We start from the raw sequence: 25,745 nt of genomic DNA on the forward strand, positions 1-25,745 counted from the left end.
CTCTCTGCTTCCTTTTCATGCCTAAAACAATGTTTTCGAATATTCTTTCTCGCCTCGCACAGTAGTGGATTTAACAAATCGGATGATCATATAATTAAAAAAAAAGTGACAATGATATATTTCTATCTTTGGTCGAGTTAAGAACTTTCTCACAGTGCTTTTCAATGTCTCTCCTGGAACTGTAATCGCTTTGTCGCTATTTGCTTAATATTAGTTTCTGTATCTTGTACAGCCTGTATAATATAGTTCTGGTTATTTTACTTTGCAATTTTCCTATAATTTCGGCATCAATTCTTTCCCGCTTGTCTGTCTGAACGGTATTGCGTCTGTATCACCTTTTTTTTTTTTTTTCGCTCTGCTGTCTCACTTATGTCATTGTTAGTCTTTTTCCACCCTGCAACAACCCCTCTGTTGGGGTTAGCAGTATTGTAAATAAATAAATAAATAAAAAAAACCACACCTTTTATGCTCGGGGAACATGATCACTAAATACGTTATGACAAAACATGAACCTGAACCCGAAATGGGGCCCGCTGCTGGATTTGTTTGCCTACTTAGATTTCGGTTTTCTCCAAGGGTGGGTTTTCGCTGTGTGCGCGCTGAGGTGTTGGTCGCTTCGATGCTTGTCGTTGCATCAACAGCTGGGCCCCGTTTTGACTCAGACCGATCTGAAGCCGTTCGATATATTCTCGAAAGACGGTAAAAAATATATATATGCATGGCGCACGACTGTCACGAACGCTGGCAGCGCCTTTGAGAATACGCGCACGGGGTCGTAAAGATGTGTACGCTGTGCAGCGACGTGAGTGCGATGTTTGCCATCTGCGTACTATCCGGGGCACTTTGTGCGCCATAGAGTGGCGGATGTGATCAGGGGTGAATGTGTAATGCGACGCCCACTGTCGTGATGGTATTGGGAACACACCCACCCGACACGGCGCACTGATTGTTGGGCTGTGGGCACTGCATAGCCGTTGTTTCGACCACGAAGGAAGGGGGCCCGCCGCAGCATTGCTATCGATGAGTGGCGCGTGCTCGACTGCAGTTGCCTCTGCCTCTGTGCGTCCTTCGTTGCCCCTATACTGTTGAAGGGACAGCGAGTACAAATAAAAGGTGCTCTGTCGATGGATTACCGTGGCTTAATGACAGAATTAATAGGTTGTGCATGCACTGAACACAGAGTCTGGGAAAGCAAAAGATGAAATGCTTGTAGATAGGGTGGTCCACCACCGTCCCTTTCCGCGCGCGAACTGCAGTTGCGCAGAGAGCGCAGATACAGTTTTTGTACGTGCCGATGCCCGAGGCGAACCGGCATTCGCAATTCGGGGATCACGGAGTGTTCCTCGGTCTTGGCGATGCGTGTTTTGAGCCTGGTGGGTAGAAAACACGGAGTTTTCTCAGCAATGAACGCGTCTTTTGTTGCCGAAAAGACGGGCATGATTTGACGCGGTTGACCCCGCAGTGTGCTGAGTAACGACGCGTGCTCCGGTGCCGCGAGGTACGCGCTGTGAGGTTTACGTCGCCAAACCCTTTGCGCGTCCTGTTCGAAAGCAGTTGCTTTGCGTGTAGCGGGCCAGCTTTGGTTCCGCTAGGACTGGGCAGAGTTCCAGTTCTTTTGCAACCTGCACTCCAGCGGTTCGCTTCACGTGTTCGGTGCGTTCCCAGTTCGTGGGACCTTTTTGTGGAGTCGCCCGCCGAGGGCGGGTACCCGCTTTCTTAAGCTCCTGCGCCTTGGCTCGCAGGCGGGCGGTAGCGAACGTCGATCTTCGGAAAGACGAGGCGGCGAGCACCGCCGCGATGTCCGGGTGGATATGCGTTTCGACGCAGGGCGGGCATCGACATTCACCGCTGCTTATCGGCGACACGGTGTCCGGCTGTTTGTTGTCCCATCCGGTCTCTGCTCCGGCCCTACCGTGTTCACGCCCCTCCCCCTTCCTATTTCCTTTTCACTCATACTACTTTACTTGCCTCGCTACCTTTGTGGGGTATTGCGGCACCGTGGCGTCACGCACTGCGTAACGACCGGGTCGCGGGGGTAGGGGGGGTTGACACCAGCGCGTCCCGCCAGTCCCACGCCCTCGTTTTCCCCTCGCTGCCCAAGGAGGAGAGAGTGGGAAGAGTTGCGTGAAAAACGACCAGTGACGTTGCTGTGGCGACTTCTTTTCTCAACGATGAGAGAGGCGGCGGCGTCTTCCGGTTGATTCCGCAATGCCGAAAGACTCGAAAGTAACCGGGCATGAAGCGTGCTGGGACAAGAGCAAAAGGTTGCGGGACACTTACTGCACCGTGAATGAGACGCAGCATGACAGCAGCGCGATGTCGTTGCACGCCAACGTTCTGTAACGCCAAGAGACCCTCCAGACCGCAACGGCCCGTAGCGCACTCTCCGCCCAGCGTCGTTTTCCCTGTTGCGTTTTGAAATCACCTGTCACCGGTGTGCGCCTCCAATCCGTCTGCGACGCTCTGCGCCACCTATGTGGGGCACATTAGGTGCGTGCATTTTACTAGTCAGCAATCTGTGGCGGAGGACAGCTCTCGGGATTCAAGCCTCTTCGGCCGAACTTCTCAGGCAAGGACATGTGAAAAGCATTCGCGGAGCGCTGATTTTCACCGACTTTAAGCAGCGCGTCACACCCGCCCTTCGTCTATCTGTGAGCCTTATTTCACACGCAGGCCCAAACCAGCAAACGTTGCAGTTCTGGGTCCACCGAGTGCACGACACATCTTCCAGTTCATTTGGGTGGCGCAGTGGTTACGGCGTTCCCAAGGATGCGGGATCGAATCCCGGCCTCGGCGCACGCTTTTCGATGGAGGCGAAAAGCAAGGCGTCCGTGTGCTGTGCGATGCCAGTGCATGTTTAAGAACCCCAGGTGGTCGAAGGTTCCCGAGTCCTACACTACGGCGTCTCTCTTGAGTCGTTTTGGGACGTTAAACCCCACAAACCAAACCAAACTTAGGGGTGACCCATTAGGCCCACCGTTCGAGGTGCCTAATGGTGGTTCGAGGTGGTGTACGCAGGCACCAGTTCTGTGCATTCTGCCAAAACGTGCGGCGGGGTGCCGTTTTCTCTTTTGCAAAAAAGGACAGAGCATATCGTGTTCCACTGGGTACATTATGTGCACGTTGGTCGGGACAGCATAGGCTACCAAATTATGCAAATCTCCGAATTAACGGGGATGGCAATTACGAGGTTTCAGTGCATAAACATGGCGGAAATTTTCGCAATGGTTCGCGCTCTGTCCTCGCCGCTGTTTCGCGATGACGTTTGGGCTGAGTTCGCTGAGAATGGAAGGTATGAACGTATGACAGTATTCCGTGCTCAATAAAGCTACGCTGTTTGGCGTCGTTTGACATGAGCTTGGGATGTCATGCGAGAGTCGTCGGCGTGTAAGCGTCTCTCTCTCTCTCTGTTGAGTGCACGAAAACAGGCTTGAAAAGATGTGCATATGACACGCGGTATTGTGTGCTGCGCAATAGAGCTATCGCCTTCCCTTTCCGTTGTTCTCCCTGCGGCAAAATATTGCCAGCCAGTCACCGGATAACGTGCGCATTTCTCGTGCACCTTGCGGGCAGCTGTTGTCTACGCCGCGCTGTCCTGATTGTCTCACGTTCTGCGTGCCATGTCGTACGTGGTCACGATGTAGTACAATGGTCGCTCATGACGGGTAAAAGATGCGAAACGAGCCAGTCGGCCAATTTGTCTCCCTGCTGGCAGTCGGGAAAGTGGGTTCCTGTCATCAGAATTGCTGCAGTGTACAACGGGATCAAAGCTTATAACTTCGCGTAGACTATGGCGGACGCTGTAGGGAAGGGCCATCGGAGGTATAACACGAATGCGAAGCGTACATCGGTTCTGTTGAGTTTATTGACCTCTTCATTGCTCCTAGTCTCGCCGCATTTGACCACGCCGTTGGAAAGGGTATATCTTCGGTTTTTCCTTCTGAAAAAAAGAAAGTGTTCGACGTAAGTTTCGACCCAGGTAGAATATATATACTATATCGCTAGGAAGGTTGCCCCCACCCCAGCATATTCGAATCGGCAATCGGGAGCAAGTTTTATTGGTTTGGTTTGGGAGGTTTAATGTCCCAAAGCAACTCAAGCTATGAGGGACGCTGTAGTGGAGGGCTCCGGATAATTTCGATCGCGTGGGGATGATTTCTAACGTGCACTGACATCGTACAGCACACGGAGGACTTATCTGTAGTATAATGTAGGATGGTCCATGTGCTGTGCGATGCCAGCAGACGTCAGAAAAAGGTGGTGGTGTTCCAAAATAATGCGAAGCCCTCGACAGCGGTATCCTTCGTATTGTCCGTCCCTTATTAGGGACATTACCATACCGTTCTTCAGGTGGATACCTCAGCGGCGCTTTGAGGGGTGAGATTAAAGGTCGCATTGAAAGGAAGAGAACGGGAGAGGGCCGCTCATTATTTCGGTCGCCTGGGATTGGTTAAAGGCCATGGGAGACACAATTACACGCGTGCGTCTCTCTCTCTTTCTGTTTCGCATTCCGCAATGGCCAGTCGCACTCGGAGAGAGAGGATGTAGGGCCGCATACCGCATTTGGCGGAAAAAAGCTCTGCGTGCTCTATAAATGATTTACCTCGCATACCGGCGTCCACCTGTGCTGCGCGCACGGGGAGTGCTACAGTCACACGTGGAGGCCCCACATCCGTGTGTGTTTGTCGGCCGATAGTCGTCGCCCCCCGCATTCCGGTCTTTTCTTTTTTTTTTTTTAATTGTCGAAGTGTGCGTTAATTTCAGCGCATTTCAGTCACGAAGAATTTTGGTGGAGCGTATTTGCAGAGACGGCACATGTGGGCGGATCGCACAGGCTGCGTCGCGAGAGGTCGTCTCGTTGTACAGAAGGGAAGTGTTTTTCAGGGAAAGGAAGGCGCCGTATCCACGTCACATCTCTGTGGACGCCTTAGCTTCGCCACGAGGCAGGGTGTGAAGGAAGGAAGCAAGCTACAATAGGTGGCGAGGAATATGTGCAGGGCTCCTTTTTGATTTAGGCCGTCTAGGGTTCTCTAACGTGCACTGACACTGCGCAGCACACGGGCATCTTTTGCATTTCGCCTGCACTGAAGTTCGGCTGGCCTGCGTAATGGTGAGGGGGGGGGGGGGGGGGTAGAATCCAGGGCCCAGGGATCAGCAGCTGGATGTCAGAGATGATAAAAAGAAGACCGTTTTAAGACAATACGCAGTAACCGTGGCTGCGGTTGGCAGAAATGAATTGAGGGCGTCATAGAAGACCTGTTCCACCGCTGCACCGACTCGTGGCGTGACGTGCCTCCTTAATCCTTTTTCTTTTTTAATCATTTTTTTGTGGTTCTGGACTAAGGGCCCACTTACGCTACCTTTGCTTTTGTCTTAATTCAATACAGTTTATTCACTCACTGGTTATGCAACCTCACTCCGCATGCACAAACAGTTCGCTGATCCCCTACGTGGCGCTGAGTCTCTCTTATCGTGTCCGACTTCATATGATCACATAGGGGAGCGCCAGCGTAAAAGGACACGGAGGAACTTGTACATGTGCATGTACCTTCTCTGTTTTTCTTTTAATGCAGTACGTACAGTATTCATACATGGCCTTTGCAAAGTTCGAGTTGTGGCTGCTGTAAAGCCGCATGGCTGTCGGCCTTCACACGAGTCGTCGTCGGAAGCATAGTTGCGGGTGGAAAAATGAAACGAATAGAGGAGGAGCAGTGTGCGCGGCAGAAGGGAATGCGCGACATGTGCTCGCTAGCTCTCGTTCGCACCCTTGTTCTGAACATTCCGTGGCTGTGTCTCCCTCGCTGTGGAGCCTAATTATCCGCCGAGCGACATAGCGAGAACCAGGGGTGAACGTCTCTACTGCCTGGCAACTGCCATATCGTTGCAAAGCGTTGTATGGCTTCAGCGGCATGATCACTGTAGGGCTGGTTAATGGGGTATCGCCAATTGGGGCTCTGGTTTCCATGTTCAGGCAGAGGAGTCTATTTCGTTGAAGGTGTCTCCGCAGCGCACCCTTGTGCGCGACGTTATGTCTAGTTATTCGCTGCATTTGCGCAGTCTTTAAGCAGAGGATGAAGCCGCGCGTGGTCTATGGTAGGAGAGTGGTTTCGAAAAGAAACAAAAAAAAAAAAAAAGAAAGGCCCATTACACAACACCCTAACTGCTTCCGTTGCCTCTATGACAGAAGTCTCTTCCTTATCCAAAGTGTTAAAGCTATTATAGTATCTATCTTTTGTTTTGTTTCGAATTGGGCGGACGTGTCAGACCGAACGCTTTATCTGGGGGCGTTGTTACTCCCAGCTGCCGTAAGGATGGAGTAGTATTCATCGTTGTCGCTTAATTGCTCCGCTGTTCATTGCGTGCGCCTTATTCCAGCTCGCCAAGCAGGAGAACATACGTTGGCTATGTCATATGCGGCTCCTTTCAGATTTTTCAGTGCCGCCTAAGCACTACGGCAGTGCGCTGTGCGCATTCCTCGCGGTGGTTTTCTTGGAGTCGTTTCTATCCAGAACCGTGTAAGCACTTTCTCGGGGATCGTCCCAGCTACTGAACAGATGCCTAGGCCTGCCGCTGACCTGTAATCAACCCTGCTCTGGCCTTGCCCTAAACCATCGATAATTTAATTAGCCCACCTGACTCGCAACGTCGATTGCCCCCTACGCTTGCTTTCTGCCAAGGGACGTGCGATTACCCGTTGTCCGGATTGCATGCCACGCCCATGCCATCATGCTTGGAGGGAACGGCAGTATTCGTCGGGGAGAGAGCGTTGGGACTCAGGATTTCATTCTGACGGCCTGGTGCTTCGGAGAATTCGGACCCATGGTCACTGAACGGCTCAGACCACGGTCGCGCAATCCGCCTTCCGCTGACACCCTACCGCCGCAGTTTTCTTACTTTTCGGCTGGCAATAATCGTTAACGACGTTGTTGAAGGCAGCGCGGGGATTCCTCGGCCATCGCCAGGCCGTTGTCACAGCTGCCGTGCGGCGCCGCAGACGCGGCAGCTGAGACGACGCGTGACTGGCTGCTGCCGGCCACCGAGTGACGTCACCCCGCAGCTGTTTCCCCCATCCGCGTGCTTTCATGACGTCGCCGCGTTGGCCGTCATCGGCGGCGTTGGCATGTGTCCGCAGAGGCGACGTGACAGCGCGTACACACACCGTGCGCACACGCGGGGACTGGACCACGGCCGCTCAATGAAGGCGCACTTGGGTGCGGCCCGTCGTGTCGCCCAGAAGAGCCGTATTGCGCCTAGTTCTCATTGCCACCGCTGCGGCGCCACCGCTCCGGGACGAGTCCGGGCGGAGAGCTGCGCGCACCGGCCGTGGCTGTGCTTTCGTTTCGGCGTCCGCGTGGTCGGCGCTTACTCAATTTAGGATTATGAGCGGCGTTTCACACATTACGTGATGTTATGTGTAAGTTTGCTATTGATAAGGTGATAGAGGCAAGTCATCATCAATAGGCTTTTCCAAGTCATTCGTGGTCTTCCGTTTACAACGAGAACGAGGCAGTCGTGTGCTTCGCTGAGTGCGCACCCATTTAGTTGCGTTTCAACCACTGTAATAACGTATTAGATATTGCAATCTTGAAATCGGGACATGGTCTGGGGCCATTTATTCAGTGCGCACTTTTCTGGAAACTTACAATTCAGGACGTAGCGTTCAACATTATTATTGTTCAGCCTGTTCCTCCCTTTTCATTGGAAATAATATTCAAGTGGGTACCATCACCAAAACATACTAGCTAACACAAACTGTTGCAAAAGAAACAACACAAGACAGCCAGTTCAACGACATGCCCGCAGGCTCAGGCAATTTTTTTCTCGTTTAATTATGAAGCCGCGTGATGCACAGAAGACACGCAAGCTTATTTTACAAGCGAAGAACTTTTCTCGAAAAAGGTTTACGTGCAAGCGTGATTTTTTACACTGTCTAATTGATGTTGCCTGTCCAGTTGGTCAGCAGTGGTCGCTAGTTTGGTTAGGTCCTTAGTGTGACTGCGGTCTTCTCTCTCGCAAAGCAACTCCGGAAATTGCACAAAATAGGGAAGAAGGGATGAAACTAACATGTGGCATAGCTTGCTGCTTCTTATGACCTTCGGGCACTTATCACCTTGCTAACAAAGGTGCATGATGATTTTCAGATACCTTAGGCGTCCATCATCAATAATTTTGATAAGTCCAGGGTCTTGCAGGAATCACAAGGCACACAGTTAATAAATGGATGGGGGCTAATAAAATAAAATTATTGACACTCTAAAGTAAGCACTAGAAGTTATTTAAACTTTGGTAATATATAAATAATGAAAACACGGGCAGGCACTGAAAACAGAATAAATAAAGATGTTTCATGAGACTCTGTAAGACTATTCGTATACTTTCTCTTCAAATGGACGTGCAAGGTAACCAGCCAAGAATACAATCGGTGCTAACTCTATGTCAGCTGCTGGTTCACACCACACATGAATGAATCCAAGCTGACTCGAAAACTCTCTCGCAGCAGACGTGATATGGCAGTTGGCAAGGTACTTTCATAATCACGAATGCCAAGTTTTATAGCTGCCTATTGTTGATAGGTGCATTTGCAGACTGATGCTTGCAAGGTGCCAACCTGCACAAAGCATGGCAAAATGTGTAATATCTCAGTCGATATATTCTTTTTTTTTTGCTAGTGGTACCTTCAGTATTTTCTCCGAGGTGAAAACTGCAGCCCTTGCGTCAACTTTGTCGTTCCCGCCTTTGAATTGCCTTAGGCTGCTAAAAAGCGATACTATAGACCCGCTTTCAGAGCCTGCTTTAGGGCGCATCGGAAGCTGAAAATAAGATTCGGGTAAATGCAATGCACTAGTAAGGCACACAGAAGACATTGTTGTAAGATACTTGATGTGATCAAGAAGGTCCTTAATTTGCGCCACTGTGGATCTGGTTGTCATGATTGTCACTTCGTACGTTTGTATGGTTAGCTTTTGCGTCGACGTGCCTCCTTGGACCTGAATGTCTTCGATATGGCAAAGTCCAACTCAAACCAAGAGAGTCGCTCGTCATCTGACAAATATAGCGGCTCCTCTTGGTGTCTCCATGGCTTCACTTATGCGATGTTGGGCAAGGCATACCATTTTGATATAATCGTCATAAAAGTGATCGTGGCGCAGCTATCTTGAAACACACATGCTTCAGGATGACACGGGGGTTGTCCAGGAGGAAATGAAGTGTAGCTATAACAAGTGGGGAAAATAAAGCTATTGACCTGCGCACATTAATTTTTTCAAGATTGTTTGGCTCAACATGAGCCCGCGTGAGTAACTTAACTTGTAATGTAGGCAGTTCGGGAACACGGAGGGGACAGCTGAAGGAAGCAGGATCTTCAGTTTTATGTTCTTCCTGTAATCGTCATCTGTGAAGTGCAGTGCAGTGAGTATACCAGTGACTTGTCACTCGGCTCCCACCGGCTTCCTTTTCCATCCTAGCCCTCCCGAGATATGTTTTCCAGCCATGCTGCTCGACGTTGTGAATCGCACGGGAACTCATGGTAACCGATCTTTTCTTGCTTTCGTGGTGCACAGCGGCACACAGCAGTTGCCTGGCATGGTGCTGCATACGCTTAGGACGCTGTTGACGCAGACACCGATGACACGCATGCAGAACTATCAGAACCACGCGGTTATTCTGAGTAGTCAAAACAATATTTCTTACACCGTGGTCAAAACGATAATACGCGCCAACCCAGCCAGCGCGCTCCTTCCGCGTCGTCTGCTCGTCGGTGCCCGGCGTGCCGGCGGCGCTTTGTCCCGGAGTGGTGGCGCCCCCGCGGAGAATGACGGCGGAAACTGTAACTTCTCCCAATACGCGCTTCCCCAGCCATTGAGGCGCGACGCGACGGGCCGCACCAAGTGCGCCTCCATTGAGCGGCCGTGACTGGACTGTGGCAGTGCGATAAAACGGCAGCGCACGCAAAGTAGCATTCGAGACGTCACTGCGGCTTCGGCCACCGGCGAATGGAATGCCTCGGAAAAGAGCGAGTGAGTCGGAGTGATCTTGCCGCTAAATGGATCTGGTAGAGCTTCCTTGTAGTCTCGCCTCAACCGCAGGCACCCCCGATGTATCTTCTCACTTGCTCCACTTACTCCAAGGGCGCGTGCGCACGTAGAAGCTGGTTCCGCCGCTGGGCGCGCGAACTCAGCCGTGAAACATGCCTTTTCCGTGGAGGAGTGCGTGCGGCCCTTTCGCTTCTGCGGAGAGACAGCCGCTCCCGAGCACCGGGTTGCGGATGCACTTTTCGCGAATTTACTCGCCGAAAAATGTCTTAAGGGTTTACTGCAAATAGACCTAACCTGGTCTTCCTACGTTTTTTTTTATTTATTTATTTATTTATTTTTGTGAGGCGGCGAGGGGCCGCCTGTCTTCATTGTGTGCTCCAGCCATCTTTGTCACCTCGGCCCAGCGGAAGGGACAGTGTGCGAGTGTTTATTTTTTAGCCCCTCTCCCCTCCTCCCCCCTCTTTTTTTTTTTGCACGTAAAAAGTATGTTTTCGTGTACCACCCAACGACTGGCTGCCGCTTACCGCGCACGCACAACGTTTTTGTGTCGCGAGTAGCAGAAAAATAAAAGAGGCGAGGTTTTCGCCGTCGTTGGCTCCGTGAGTTCAATGCACCGGTTCGTGCAGTGCGCGTGTAGCGGCAAACGGGGGGTACTGTGCTGCGAACCAGTGTGCACCTGAACAGTTGCTCTGTCTGCTTGCAGTGGTCTGTCTCAAGTGGTACGATGTCTGAGGCAGGAAAATATGTGCAGGATTCTCATGGGCGCATGCAGTCACGAATTATGAGACGAAAGCTTGCGGAATCGCAAAGAAAAGAAAAAGCCATCGCGCGCTCGTTGAGCATGCAGCCAACAGGTATATTCAGCAGATCGAGCACGCACGTGCCCTCTTGGTTCCAGGCTTTTCAGGGACCAAGCAGGCATGCTCATACGGGATGGTTGAAGCGCGTCGTATCTGTGTGACATATATAATGTAGATTGCGACAACCAAGTGGAGGGTGTTTATGATGTCTGTGTTTTTCAAATACTTACGTTGCTTGACCGCGCTATTCACTTTTTTTTTTTTTCCCTGCAGCTCAAACGTATATTGGAAGGTGGGTTGATGGGGCGAGAGACCAATTATGCTGTTGCCCATAAATGTGCGCATGGCTTCACGTTGTTCCCAGTCCTCAGTTGACGCCATCCTCAGTACTTGTACTTCTGTCAGCTGGTATTTGTGCTTGTGTGGCATGGCTTTCTTGTAGAGCTCCCCCACCGCCTAAGGGGCTGTTGACGCCTCACGTAAAAAAGTGTCGTGTCTCCAACTCGCTTTGCGTGCTTATTTTCGCGTCGCGATGGGTAAGATTTATTTTTGCGGGCTTCCTGCTTGAACTGACTTGGCGTACACTTTAGCAACACTCGTGGTCAAGCGACGTGCCCCGGTCTCACACTTCTCACTGGCACCTGATGCTATTCTGTGCGATCTCGAAGACTTCGCAGTCAACTGAAGAGTGGTTTACGCGTTATTGTATCGCATGTGCACTGCGGCGAATGCCGTCCAGCGAGGAGGGAAAACCAGCGTGCAGGAAGGACTGGACAAGTTCTTCCTGGACGGTGATTCGATCCCTTCGGCTGGCGAGTGAATCTGTGACCTACGCTTACGACTTGTGGTTTCGCCCCCAGTGTCGTGTCTGAAACTCTCCCTCTCTGTGTGCAGGACGTGCAGGGTGTCTCGGGCGGCTCGCCAGGAGGGGGGGCCCCCGATGGGCCTAGCGGGGGACCTCCCGGAGAAGGGCTGAGGCGGCCATGATGCGGCCCTGCGGCGAGCCCCCCGGTGGGTCCGGGGGGGCACCCGCGCACAAGGAGTACCGCCAGAAGGCGCTCCAGCAGATCCGCAACAGCCTCATGCCCTTCGCCCACCAGGGGGGAGCTAGGGACCGCCGCTCCAGCGCCTCGTCCACTGCCAGCGAGTCCGGATCATACGCGCCCTCGGTCGCCTCCTCTGAGGTACGTGGGTCTTTCTGTCTCGCTTAGCGTAAACTGCTGCAATGCTATGCGTAGGGGCCTCCCGAAGGCTGTGACAAACATTTACACAAACGCTGCGTTCGAGTCTGGACCACCTCGATCATCGCCTTTTAACGAAAGAGATCTCGGTCCCTATCCGCATCAGTCCACTGTCCTCATCATCTACAAGGAGCAGTTTTATTACCTGGGCGACTGCCTTGACAAATTGTGACTGTGTTCCTCACCCTTTCCAGCTCTGTTCCCTTTCGAATCCTCTCATTCCTTTTTCCCCAGTGCAGGGTAGCTAACCGCAGCGCCTTTCTGGTTGGCATCCCTGCCTTTCGTCCTCCTCTTGATCTACCTCTCTATCTAAGCGGACGCCACTCGGGTCTCCTGTGGCCTGCGCATTTCCGCTGCGTCTTCATACCGCTTATTGCAGGGGTTTTCTGACTAGGTTCAGCAGGCTGCTACTGTAGGTTCCTCGAGCTCTCATTGGAACGGAGTGTTGGTCTAGTTGCTGAATATTTAGCGTTTTTATTGCATGAGGGAAGGTCGCGCATTTAATTAGCTGATTACCAAAAGCAAGAAAGCAAACAAATACTTACAAATGTGAGTTAATCAACAACAACAAAACAGGATGGTCCCCTGCATACGCAACGATGCCTAATTGTGTTGGCGAGGAGGAAGAGGGGGGGGGGGGGGAGGCTCTGTGAGGTAAAGAAGTTTGAGAATCCCTTCTTTAGCGATATCGTGGACTCCCGCTGTCTATATTACGATGACGCGTGATCACGACAGCGCCCGGCTGGCTTCAGAGGAGGTAACCTCCACGAATTGGTCGCTGGAAAATAGTATGTGCTTGTCATCTGAATTTCCCACGTCGCGGCGATTTTCTCCTTGAGCGAATAAAGACCGCACCTTTGATACCGGCACACTTTGTGTTCCCGGGGCACTTGTAAAATGGCCGCTTCTCAACGAGGCCTCACCTGTGTGGGTACAGAGCTAACGGTGCTTAAAAGTTCTCCATGTGCAGTCATTCTGACTTCTTAGCGTCAGGGGTCAGCGCAGGCTACTGGGATCGGGCAGCTGAGCGGAGTGGGCTTTGTACCCAGTGCCGGAAGCACTGGGATTGCTGAGCAGCCGATTCGTTTAAACATCATTACATAGATAAGCCAAAAAGAACACGAAGCGAACGCCCAAGCGAATTGTCGACCAGCTCTACCAAGCTCTACGCACCTGTGTTCGGCAGTCGGCGTTCGCGGATTTTCGGCATAGTGTTCTTCTTTCGACCCATGCGATGCGTAAATGGCGTAACCTCGTGTTCTGGTGCTAACCTACTGGCCAAGCGCAATTTATTTTATTTGCTGCACATATGGCCGGCATTATTGATTAAGGACGTGTCGGTTGAAGTGGACGTGGGGTCCCGATGGAAATTTAGTCATATCACGATATGACCTTTCATCCGGGATCGGCAGAGCACAGAATACAGGGCGGGGTCACTATTTTCTGCTTGACTTTAGTAACATATGAAACGAGCGGCGTTTTAAATGGGATATGAAAGCCAAGGAAAATGCCCATCTTTTCGGAGCTGAGAGACCCAAGGAAGCATTGCACAAATAGTGCCCCCTCCCGCCAACCTCGAGACGCACCCATAAATTCGCCCCGAGGCTGATGCCGAAATCGGAACTTTGGTCGCGCGAGAAACAGAGCCCAACGAAGGTTACGGTGCAAGAAGGGACGACCGCTCACGGGTCCTCAGCATCCGGTGGCAGATCAGGGAGGGTGCGGGGCCACAGCGGGGGTCGCGTTGCAGCATCAGCGTCCCAAGAAGCGTCCGCGGACAAAAGAAGGGGCCAGCCACCCTTTCCTCCTGACGCCCTGCTTGGGCGTCGCGCCGTGGCCTGGAGACGTTTCGGCCGCCTTCTCGCTCTTCTTTCGACGCGCGGAGCCGCCGCCAACTGTCTGTCGTCATCGTCCTCTCCCTTTCTTCGCTCCATCCTCAAGGTCGCGGCAGCAGCTGTAGGTGGAGAGAGGCCACCACGCCCACCGCAGACCGAGGCAACAAAAGCGCCGGGCCGCATTCCGAGCGTGCCTTCCTCCTCCTCCTCCTCCTCCCCTCTAACAACAGCCGGCGCTGTGCTGGCGGCGACCATCCTGACGGCTGCCGGAATGAGAGAATAAAGAGAGGAACGGGGGCAAAGGCTACCGCACGCGGCCCCCGGGGCTTGTGGGGAAGGCATCTCGGTTCGCAGAGCCGTGCCTTTTTCGTTGCCTGGGTTTGCTTTCGTGGCGGGGGCCGAGATTCGCCCCCGGGACAAGCTGTGCTCGTCCCCTGGAGCCTGCGAGCTTCTCCGCGGCTCTCGTCTACGGGCGCGTCCTTCGCGCGGCCTTCTTCGCAGCGACGCGTGTGTCAGCGTATTTTGTCTCCCTCTCCTCCTCCTCCTCCTTTTATTTGTATCGGCGGCACGTGACCGCAGTGGCACGTGGCCACGACGCCTCTGTGGGGGAGTCTTCGCCCCCCACCCACCCCCGTCTCTTTTCGCTCGTCCCTCCTGCCTGTTCTGTTTGCTATGGTATTCTAGCTGGCTAAGCCGGGCCTCTTAAGCATTCCCCCCCCCCCCCTTTTTTTTTTTATAGCTTGAACTGCTTCTCCGAAGGTATATTTTGTAGCCCATTCGGTGCCTGCGTTCGCGTTGCCAGTCTTTCAGGTTGCGGAGAAAAGGCTGTCAGTTGTGCGCAGGTATTTCGCTGTTTGCGTTAGCCACGCGGCGCCCGGCATGAAGGCTGCTTCTCACATCACTTTGTTACCAGACTTCCAGTTCGAAGGTATTACGCTAGGAGTGGGTGCAGGTATAAATAATCGTATGCAGAAAAATATATTATTGGTTAACTATATCAGTCATACGAATAGAAAATTTCGTGTGGAAGGCCATTCCGGTCTGGGGCTGAGTGAGGAAATAATGATGCAGCAAACGTGGTAGTACGTGCTTTAGGACGGGCATCAACAGTCTGGTGTGAAGTCCTGCCGGCTTTTATGCCACCAGATAATGGATGATCTGTTTGTGCGCGTTTTCTCGGAGGACTTTGACCCCTGCTTTCCGCGTAGTGACAGTGTCTGCGTTTTGTTGATCACTGCTAGGTTGAAAGACAAAGAATGGAACCGACGATCACGACACTCGGTAACGAAGAATTTTAGCGCAGTTGTTTACTTTCTTTATGCTGAAACAAACTGTTTTGGAGAGTCATGCACGTACAGTTACAGAGCACACTTTATTTTCCTCACGTGCTCGTTCTTGAAGCTACATTCCTTTCCCACTTTTTAATAGTGAGGAGGGAAGCCCCGTGGTCAGAGAAATGGATGCAAATGTGTTCTGCTTGCTGCACCAGTGTCCGGTTCCGAATGAGGAGTTCTGTACAAGTATTTGAGGCTTATTTCAGACGGACCGATATGCAGATAGATGGGCACTCCCATCATTTTGTTGTGGTCTCTGCGAGCGTATGCTACTCCTGCAATTTCGGGAGTATTCTTAATGCCATAACTTTAAGGGGTGCCTCAAAATCCCAGCACTGCCGTTCGCCAGATTCTCGGAGACGTTAATGTTCCGTATGACCATGACTATTTTAGGGAGGCCTAGCGGAATCTGGTTACTGTGATAGGGTGGCTCAAAGTTTTTGCACCGAATCTGCCGTGGCCCGGACGCGATTCTTGCGTGTGCACCATTGAACGTCTTATGATTTGTCCGGTTGAACGCTGTTCATTATCGGAACAAAAGTTCGCTCACAAATATTGTTTCGCTACACAGCCGTAAGCTGAATTTGTTAGAACATAAGCCCTACGCCTTGCAAACAGTGGAGAAAATCAACAGTAGCGGAAGCAAATTTTGGAGTCATTTCCGGAAAGGCGACTGGGTTGTTGTTACGACCGTGCATCCGCATTTGCGCGCTCTATTGTTCGCCTGTGGGCATGAATAAGTGCTGTGGAAATGTGGTGATGGTCCAATGGCTCTAAGTGAGCCTGTTTCCAGGAATCCTGTTTTGTAAGCCTGTTTTGCTTTGTGGACAACCTGCAAATGCCAAATTGACCCTGTCAAGAGAACGTCTGGAAAAACACAAAGAAACGTCCCCCTGCGGGAAATAGCAGGAAGTGCTTTCTTTCTTTTGTTCACCCTTCCAGTCGAGAAGTGCTATCCTCCAGTGATGAATGCCTCCTATCCAAAGGAGACGACAGAGTGACATGTCCGCTGACGTGCAGGACAAGAAAGGAGCATGACTCATACGGCCATTAAGTGATTTCCCGGGAATGCAGGAAAGATTTGCAATTGTCGAAAAGGGACCATGTTGGGAGCCCTATGCGGCGCCACGTGCACTCGGGTTTCTGAGAAGTAAAACCCCTTGTCAGAACCAGCCTGTGGTTTCTTTGCTGAAGAATAGAAATGTACCTCCTCTCCTCGCCGTTCCCAAGCTTTTCCCGCCAACAAGTGATCACGCCCAACGAATGAATGCCGGACCAGTCAGTGCTTCAGACCATCAGTGCAGTGATTTGTTCGATTGGATGCCGATACCTGAGGGGCGTGCCCTGGATTTGGTTGGTCAGCATCTTCAGAGAGGGGCTGGACATAGGGGGTTTTAAGGACGCTGCAGAGCACGAAATGTCGCTCTGGGCCCTGGGTAAACGGCTCATCCAGTCGCTTCTCGCTATGAACTCTTAACGCTTGTCATTTTGCTGATGTACCCTTCTTTTTCGTGTAAATAATCTTGTAAATAAGTTTCTCAAAGTGCCATTAAACCTGCTTGTACATATTTCACCAACTTCGAAGATTCAATCCTACTTCAACCCCGAGTCTCTGCACGCTACCAAGTGAAGGCCGGGTCGACGTAGCCCCAGCGTCACGACAACTGGTGGCAGCGGTGGGATCTGAATCTACAAGCCACAACATCTGGTGATTCGAGGTGGATCAGAATCTGCAAGCCACAACATCTGGTGATCGGAGGTGGCCTCTCAAGCAACAAGCAGGCGCAACAATCGGCCAACAAGAGAGCAGCTCGGAACATCGATCGCATGTGTGGGTGAGTGCTTGGCTTTTCTTCTGATGTGGACCAGGTTCTAGAACAGGGTTAGATTTTAGAACTGGTAAAGAGAGTGTGGAAACGCCTTTAGGTTGGTAGTTTGCACAGTTGTTTTGGAAGTAGCCGACACTCGGAGCGATCATGGACCTACAAAAGCTGCAGAAACCGGACCTGTTGCTATTGTGTGAGGAATTGGGAATTGATACAAGTGGTTTGGCACGAAAACCCTTGATTATAAAGGCAATCACTGATCTGGGAACCGATGATGAGGAGCTCAGTGAAGCATGGAACCTCATCGGTCAAAAAAAGGAACAGCTCAGACAGCAGAAAGAGCGTGAAATTGAAAGAGAAGCAAAAAAGCTGGAGCTAGAAATTGAGCTCCGGAAATTAGAACTAGAGTTGAGCAAGAGGTCGGGCGATTGTCCCCAGCTAGCGGTACCTCGTCTCAACAAGGAGGCAGATTTCAAGATGTCAAAGTACATGCAGCCATATGTGATATCAGGGGATATCGGTCTGTATCTGGCTAACTTTGAGCGAACTTGCGAAAAACTGTCCTTCCAGCGAGACACGTGGTCTCAGAGATTATTGACGGTTCTGCCCTGCGAGGCAGCGGAGGTTGTCGCGCGGCTAAGCAAGGAGGACGCGGACAACTACGAGAAGGTCAAAGCTTGCCTTCTGAGAAAGTATAGGCTTAGCGCCGAGGCGTTCAGACAACGTTTTCGGAACGCTACTAAGTCCAGGGACGAGAGTTACCCTGAATTCCTGTACAATTTAAGAGTCAATTTGGGCGAGTGGCTAAAGAGCACAGATTCCTACAGTGATAGGGACGCTGTAGTCGAGCGAATTCTTTTGGAACAGTTTTATAACTGCCTCCCAGAAAAAGAAAGAAATTGGTTACAGGACCGAGGCGAAATTAAGTCGGCAACTGAAGCTGCCGAACTTATTGAGGAGTATGCTTCGCGCCGACAATTCAGCAACCCAGCAGTGGATAGGCCCCGCAATCCCAAGTTCAGTGTGAAAAACCGTCAGGAAAGGCACTTTGCTAGAGTTGGAAACGAAGAAATGAAGGTTTCTTCAGGCAAATTCCATAGAAAGGACGGCAGTGAGAAAAGTGGGGAAGTGACCAACGTGCAGAACACAAAGAATAAGCTTGAGGCTAGGAAGCCGCTCACATGCTTTAGGTGTAATGAGCAGGGTCACATTGCCGTCAACTGCCGGAAAGAAAAGATTGCTTTCTCGTATGTCAGGGACTGCGATGAAAATATGCAGCTTTTAGAACCCTACCTGCATGACCTAGTAGTCAACGGGAAGCCTTGCAAGGTACTGCGCGATTCGGCCGCAACGATGGATGTTGTCCATCCGGCGTATGTATCGCCTTCCGACTATACAGGACAGTGTGCATGGATCCGACAGGTAGTTGAGGAACAGAGTGTGTGCTTGCCGATCGCGAACGTGGTCATCGAGGGCCCTTTCGGCGAATTAACAACCGAGGCTGCCGTTTCAGGAAAGCTTCCTAAGTGCTATCCGTATTTGTTCTCCAACAAATCGGACATGCTGCTGCGAAAGAGGGGCATCCTTTTCGGAGACAGAGTTGTGCAAGCCTTAACACGTTCAAAGGCGCGAGAACTAGCTACACTGCTCATTCCAGAAAAATCCACAGCGGAGGAAACGGCAGTTAAAACAGTGGTAAATGCGGAAGATAGCAGGTCAGAAAACTTTGAGAGCGAGGCATCTCAGATATGTCAACTTGAAAGTGAGCTTGATGAGACGCGGAATGAGGACGTTCTTGAGAGTAACCTCTTGCCGCCAGTGTCTAGTAATCTCACGAGACTTTTAAGTGGAACCCGAGAGGACTTAGCTATAGAGCAAGCCAATGATCCCAAGATACAGGAGATAAGGGAGCGCCACCGCGCCACTAAGACAGCAAACAATATTTCTTTCGAGATGAGAAAGGGAGTACTGTATCGCTTATTCAAGGATAAGCGCGGAGTAGAGCGGGACCAATTAGTCGTTCCCCAAAAGTACCGCGGAGACTTACTGCGACTTTCCCATGGCAGCTCGTGGTCATGTCACCTTGGAATAAAGAAAACAAAGCAGAGGCTGTTGCAAGAATACTATTGGCCTGGATGTTTTAAGGACACGGAAAATTTTGTACGGTCATGCGACACGTGCCAGCGGGTTGGAAAGGCGCAAGATAAGTGGAAAGCTCCGATGGTGTTAGTACCAATCATTACCGAGCCGTTTCACCGGTTAGTAATAGATGTAGTTGGGCCACTTCCTGTGACAGAGTCAGGGTACCGTTATATCCTCACTATGTTATGCCCAGCCACAAAGTTTCCAGAGGCTGTTCCGCTGCGCGAGGTGACGTCCGAGAGTGTAGTGGATTCGCTGCTGTCAGTGTTTGCACGAGTTGGATTCCCTTCCGAGGTCCAAAGTGATCAGGGTAGCGTTTTCACGAGTGTCCTCACCACCTCATTTCTCGAGCGATGCGGCATTAAGGTAGTGCATAGCTCGATCCATCATCCGCAGAGCAACAGCGTAGAAAGATGGCACTCTGTTCTCAAACGAGTCCTGAGGGGACTATGCTATGAAAACAAGCGCGAATGGGATACCTGCCTGCCTGCAGCGCTTTTCGCTTTGCGGTCAGTGCCGCACGAATCCACTGGATTTAGCCCAGCCGAGTTGGTGTACGGAAGGTCACTGCGCTCACCTTTGCGAATGGTGCGCGAAGCCTGGGAGGGGCGAGGAGAAGACCCAACAGTAGTAGAATTCATTCTGAACCTCTTGAATCGCTTACATAACACTAAGGAACTCGTTGAGGCCAGCATGAAGTCAGCCCAGGCTCGTTCCAAGGTGTACTATGATAAGACAGCCCGTCAAAGGACGTTTTGTATCGGGGACCAGGTGATGTTGCTGAGAAGTTCAAGGCAGAATAAGCTCGAAGTACAGTGGGAAGGACCGGCTGAAGTCGTTGCAAAGCTTTCTAACACTAACTACGCAGTGAAAATTCCCGGTAGGCGTAAAGAAGTGCGCATTTATCATTGCAATCTTATGAAGCCTTATGTGCAGAGGGAAGCCGTGGTAAATCTAACGTTAAACCTTCCCGGGGAGATGGGGGACAACTTGATTTGCCTCAGCGGAAAAGGAAGCAACGCTCAGGAGCTTCTCAAAAAGACGGAGCAGAGAGGAGAACTAAAGAAATCCCAGCTGTCCGATCTGGGCGAGATAATAACAGAGTTTGAGGCCTGCTTCGTGGACAGGCCAGGCAGAACTGATTTGACTGAGCACGATATTGAGCTGACTTCAGACGTGCCAGTGCGATCAAGGTGCTACCGATTTTCTCCAAGGCAAAGAGAAATTCTGGATATGGAAGTAACTCGCATGCTGGAATTAGGAGTAATAAAACCCTCGGAAAGCGATTATGCTTCGCCTATGATCTTAGTAGAAGCTCCAGGTAAAGACCCTAGGCCTGTGGTAGACTACCGAAAGCTAAATTCTCTCACCAGGGATCAAGTGTATCCTATTCCGAATATTGAGGAGAGAGTAGAACAGGTCAGTAGAGCGGCATATGTGACTACGCTGGACCTTACTCGAGGATACTGGCAAGTACCGCTCACTGAACGCGCCAGCAGATACGCGGCTTTCGTCACTCCGACGGGCAGCTACCAGCCAACAATGATGAGTTTCGGGCTCAAAAATGCTCCATTTTGTTTTTCCCGACTCATGGATAGGGTTTTAAATGGGTGTGAAACATTCGCGGTGCCTTATTTAGATGACATTGCGGTTTTTTCCGACTCATGGGCGGACCATATGGTACATCTAAGAGCTGTACTGAGCCTTTTGCGTCAAGCTGGACTAACCGTAAAGGCCGAGAAATGTTGCCTGGCAAGGGCGACCGTGGACTACTTGGGTCACAATGTAGGTCAAGGTTTCAGGAAACCCAGCGAGATTAAGATTTCTGCGGTAGCAGACTACCCGCGGCCGAGCACGAAGACGGAAATTCGAGCATTCCTGGGTCTGACTGGGTACTACAATCACTACATCCCTAACTATTCAGCTTTGGCTAGCCCTCTGACCGACGCTCTCCGCAAGACAGAACCGACAAATGTAGTCTGGGACGAACAAAAGGAAGCCTCCTTCGTAAACCTGAAGGCTGTGCTGATTAGCCGTCCGGTATTGCGAGCTCCAGACTATGACCGAGAATTCACGGTCCAGTGTGATGCCAGTGATCGAGGGCTAGGTGCTGTTCTCTGCCAGAGAGATGACGGTAATGAGCACCCCGTGCTCTACTTGAGCAGAAAACTGAGTTCTAGAGAGAGGGCTTATTGCGCGTCAGAGAAAGAGTGCGCTTGCATTGTATGGGCCATTCAAAAATTGCAGTGCTATCTTGGAGGGGCCAAATTCACCGTAGAGACGGACCATTGTCCCCTAGCTTGGCTGCAAACTGCGACATCGAAGAACAGTCGCCTTCTTAGGTGGAGCTTGATTTTACAGCAGTACAATTTTGAAATAAGATACAAAAAAGGGAAGTTAAATGGGAATGCGGACGCGCTTAGCCGCTCTTTCTAAGCGGTCCGAGATGTTCCTCACCATGTATCCAAATTGATAATCAGGTTTTTTTTTTTTTTTTTTTTTTTTTTTTTTTTTTTTTTCGTGCGCTTGTATATGTGTGACTATGTAAAGCAGCACGTTTGGTTTTCTAGGAATACGTAGGTCCTAACGTCTTGAGTGTGGGCTTTTCTCGAACAACAATGGCAGTTTTCTTTTGACCTGGTCTCTTCAGACGGGAGCCGAGTGCTTGCTTCGACATGTGGTTGAGTTTCAGACAGCTCGAGCAATTTGGCCTACGACAATCAAGACAACGCGACAAGCAACAGCGAGCTTCAAGCGTTCACGTGCAGGCCATTAAGTCGTCTCTTCATGCAGCAGCTGCGACTGCTGCCCTCCGAGTCTCTTCTGGCGGGGGAGGAGGCTGTTACGACCGTGCATCCGCATTTGCGCGCTCTATTGTTCGCCTGTGGGCATGAATAAGTGCTGTGGAAATGTGGTGATGGTCCAATGGCTCTAAGTGAGCCTGTTTCCAGGAATCCTGTTTTGTAAGCCTGTTTTGCTTTGTGGACAACCTGCAAATGCCAAATTGACCCTGTCAAGAGAACGTCTGGAAAAACACAAAGAAACGTCCCCCTGCGGGAAATAGCAGGAAGTGCTTTCTTTCTTTTGTTCACCCTTCCAGTCGAGAAGTGCTATCCTCCAGTGATGAATGCCTCCTATCCAAAGGAGACGACAGAGTGACATGTCCGCTGACGTGCAGGACAAGAAAGGAGCATGACTCATACGGCCATTAAGTGATTTCCCGGGAATGCAGGAAAGATTTGCAATTGTCGAAAAGGGACCATGTTGGGAGCCCTATGCGGCGCCACGTGCACTCGGGTTTCTGAGAAGTAAAACCCCTTGTCAGAACCAGCCTGTGGTTTCTTTGCTGAAGAATAGAAATGTACCTCCTCTCCTCGCCGTTCCCAAGCTTTTCCCGCCAACAAGTGATCACGCCCAACGAATGAATGCCGGACCAGTCAGTGCTTCAGACCATCAGTGCAGTGATTTGTTCGATTGGATGCCGATACCTGAGGGGCGTGCCCTGGATTTGGTTGGTCAGCATCTTCAGAGAGGGGCTGGACATAGGGGGTTTTAAGGACGCTGCAGAGCACGAAATGTCGCTCTGGGCCCTGGGTAAACGGCTCATCCAGTCGCTTCTCGCTATGAACTCTTAACGCTTGTCATTTTGCTGATGTACCCTTCTTTTTCGTGTAAATAATCTTGTAAATAAGTTTCTCAAAGTGCCATTAAACCTGCTTGTACATATTTCACCAACTTCGAAGATTCAATCCTACTTCAACCCCGAGTCTCTGCACGCTACCAAGTGAAGGCCGGGTCGACGTAGCCCCAGCGTCACGACAGTTGTCAATAATTGCTTCTTCATCCACGGGAGACATACGGGTGCTATGACATGGAAGAAGTTGTTTTTAATAAATATTTTTGCGCATCTTCTTTCTCATCTTTCGGGGAACTTGGCGAAATTAAAGCGGCTGTGTCGAGCTTCACCGAGTCTCCTCGCCCAGAAGTTGGTGCGATGAAGCTGCGGCTGAAGCCGAGAGCCCCCCTCTTCGGAACACGAGTAGTTCCGCGATTCGGAGCCGACTGGTAGCGTCGGTGATCCCGGCTATGCGACCCTGTAGGGGAAGCTATCGCCAGCGACTCAGAGAGAGAACTAATCCTGAACTTTGTGAACTGGCCTGATCCAGAACTTTGTGATCCCCGATACAAAGCGGAATGGCCGCATCAGCATCATATCCTCCTCATCCATTTTTTGTCTCCGAACGCGTTGTGGTGTATTTAGAATCGTCATTTGGGGAGAAGTATAAGGGAAGGCAGCCTCTACGGAATACCGGCGGTAGCGAATGCGGGCTTCTATCCCTGGGGAACATATTGTCCTTTCAACTGTTCCTCTTCGAAACTCCGGCTGCGAAGCCCCGTTCAAAGGAAATGCAGCTTACTTCGCGAGACACCTTCGCCGGTTAAACGCAATAAGAACGACTTGCAATGTTTTCGGCCGGCGAAATGCCACGGTAGGTATATGCAGCCGTTGGCGCTCAGCTTGCAACCATCATGTGTGACGGAATCACAAGAGGTGATCCCAGGGGTAGCTCGCACGGACCACTTGTGTGTCCTCGTTACCGGTCAGCACCGTGTGTCCGATACCGCAACGGCAAGCGTCCATCTCTTTCTCAGGTCTCAACTTTGACGCCACGCAAAAATGAAGCGCGATCAAATGGGTGCGAAAGGATCGTTACAAAACGCGGCCTCTCCGCCACCGCGGGAGGCCAACCCCCAACCCATGGTCGAGAGCACTCGCGTCTGTTCCAAGTCCGACTCGCCCCCCGCGGCTCCGGCAGGGTGTTCGATCGCCGGCACCGTCCCTCGCCGTTCATGGTGCTGTGGTGTTTGACGAGCGCGTGCCGCGGTGACGCGCGGCGCTCGCTTTCTGGCCTTTGCTGCTCGGCTGGCCTGCTCGAGCACGGAGTGGGGAGAGCTTGCTGAAGCACGTGTTTCGTCGCCTGGCTGGCCGGAACACCCTCTCCTCGTTCGGGGGGTTAGCATCCCCCCTGGCGTGCGCTTGCGCAACCGCATGGCACGCACCCGCTTATCGCGAGGAAGAGAGGACGGACGACGTCGTCTGTGCCCCACGGAGGAGGGAGCGTCGTCGAAGAGACGTCGTCCGCTGATGCGGCGGTTGTGGCATGTGCCCCCTCCGCCGGTAATTTAATTTTCGGGACCGGCTACCCCTGTCGGGTCGGTCGAAGAGGGCTCTTCGGCGGTCGAGGACACGGCTGGCCAGCCCCCTCCCTCCACCCTTCGGCAGTAATGGGCGGCTTGCGCAAACCGGTCGCCTGGCGCCGGCCGGACCGGCGGACGCCGCCGCTACTGCCTGGCCCGTCATGGCTGGGATCGCGCGGACGCCGTCTTCCACGCCGTGCGCTTTCTCTGCCCTCTCTCGCTTTTGACGCCCGACGACCCCGTTGGGGCGTCAACACTGCGGAGAGAGGACGCCGTTGTTTCGCCTCGGCGAAGCTGTCCAGCGTCCGATTCGGACCGCTCATCGGCCGGGTCTCCGCGGAACTATGCTGACCCTTTCGAGGACGCCAGTATGGTTCGGCGTGTGGTATCTGTGGTGAAGGAGAGTGTCGTAGGCTGTACACCCCCCCCCCCCCCCCCCATCTCTTCCCTCACCTGCGTCTACCGTGCGTCGCCTTGAGGACTGCAGTATATTCTTGATTTGCCCGATCATCATCATTCACGTAGCTGGCCATTTCATGCTGATATTTAATGCTTGTGGTGTTTGTTGCGCCGCCTGGAAACGCTTGAATGGTAGCCGCAGGAACTAGCTGTTCGTGAAGTTTACTGCGTCTGAGCGCGGGGACAGGAGAGGGGGCACGGTGAGGCACGCGACTCACCGTCGCGGAATCAAATAGGTGAGGTTTTCGCTCAATGCCGGACACCCCGCCGCATGTGATGACAAGGCAAACGCCAGACTCCTTGGCCTTCGACGGCGCCTAGAGGTCATGGCTGTACTGCACCCCAGGCCCGGATGCGCGCGAATCCGTGCGTTCTCGGGTCTGCCCACCCCGACATGTACCAGCTGGCTCAAGCGCGGCTGGAGTACATTGGCCATAGGGCAGCGGGGGAACGCGGTGGTTTCCGGAAGCGACATACTACGGCGAAGAAAAACGCTCGTATGAGGTTTGCTGCGTGATATGAAGGTGAACTTCGTTAATTTGTCCCCTCCTGCTCCCGTCCTCTCTGTTTTGTTCTCTTACAACCGATTGCGAGAAACGGTCGTTCGGCGGGGTCTGGCTGCAGAATTAAATTCGCTGGTGCGTCGGCGCTCCCTGGACCAGAGCCAGAACGGAATACAGATGCCCCGGATGCGCGTATCTCGGGCGGCGGGCATCAAAGCCGGTCAGTTCGCTGTGTGAGCGCGGCGTGTAGTTCTCCTGGCATGCCGGATTCCTCTCCCTCGTTGGCCGTCGCGGTATCGGGGCTGCCAGTCTGCCGCACTAGTCTCGGACGCGGTTCCCGTGGGAAGCTTATTTTAGAGCGTTAATGTCACC

The 25,745-nt window shown here is 52.0% G+C and overlaps 1 protein-coding gene across 1 annotated transcript in view; it reads left to right on the plus strand.

Moving 5' to 3' along the window:
- wts (serine/threonine-protein kinase warts) overlaps positions 1–25,745 on the plus strand; it is a 79,582-nt gene that overhangs the window by 23,235 nt on the left and 30,602 nt on the right. Inside the window, exon 2 of the mRNA XM_084599422.1 lies at positions 11,729–12,018. Coding sequence (XP_084455548.1) covers positions 11,818–12,018 — 201 coding nt within the window. The 5' untranslated portion in view covers positions 11,729–11,817. The remainder of the gene's footprint in view (positions 1–11,728; positions 12,019–25,745) is intronic.

The sequence above is a fragment of the Amblyomma maculatum genome, chromosome 1, assembly GCF_055883805.1.
Source record: "Amblyomma maculatum isolate TAMU_Amacu chromosome 1, ASM5588380v1, whole genome shotgun sequence".
Lineage (NCBI taxonomy): Eukaryota > Metazoa > Arthropoda > Arachnida > Ixodida > Ixodidae > Amblyomma > Amblyomma maculatum.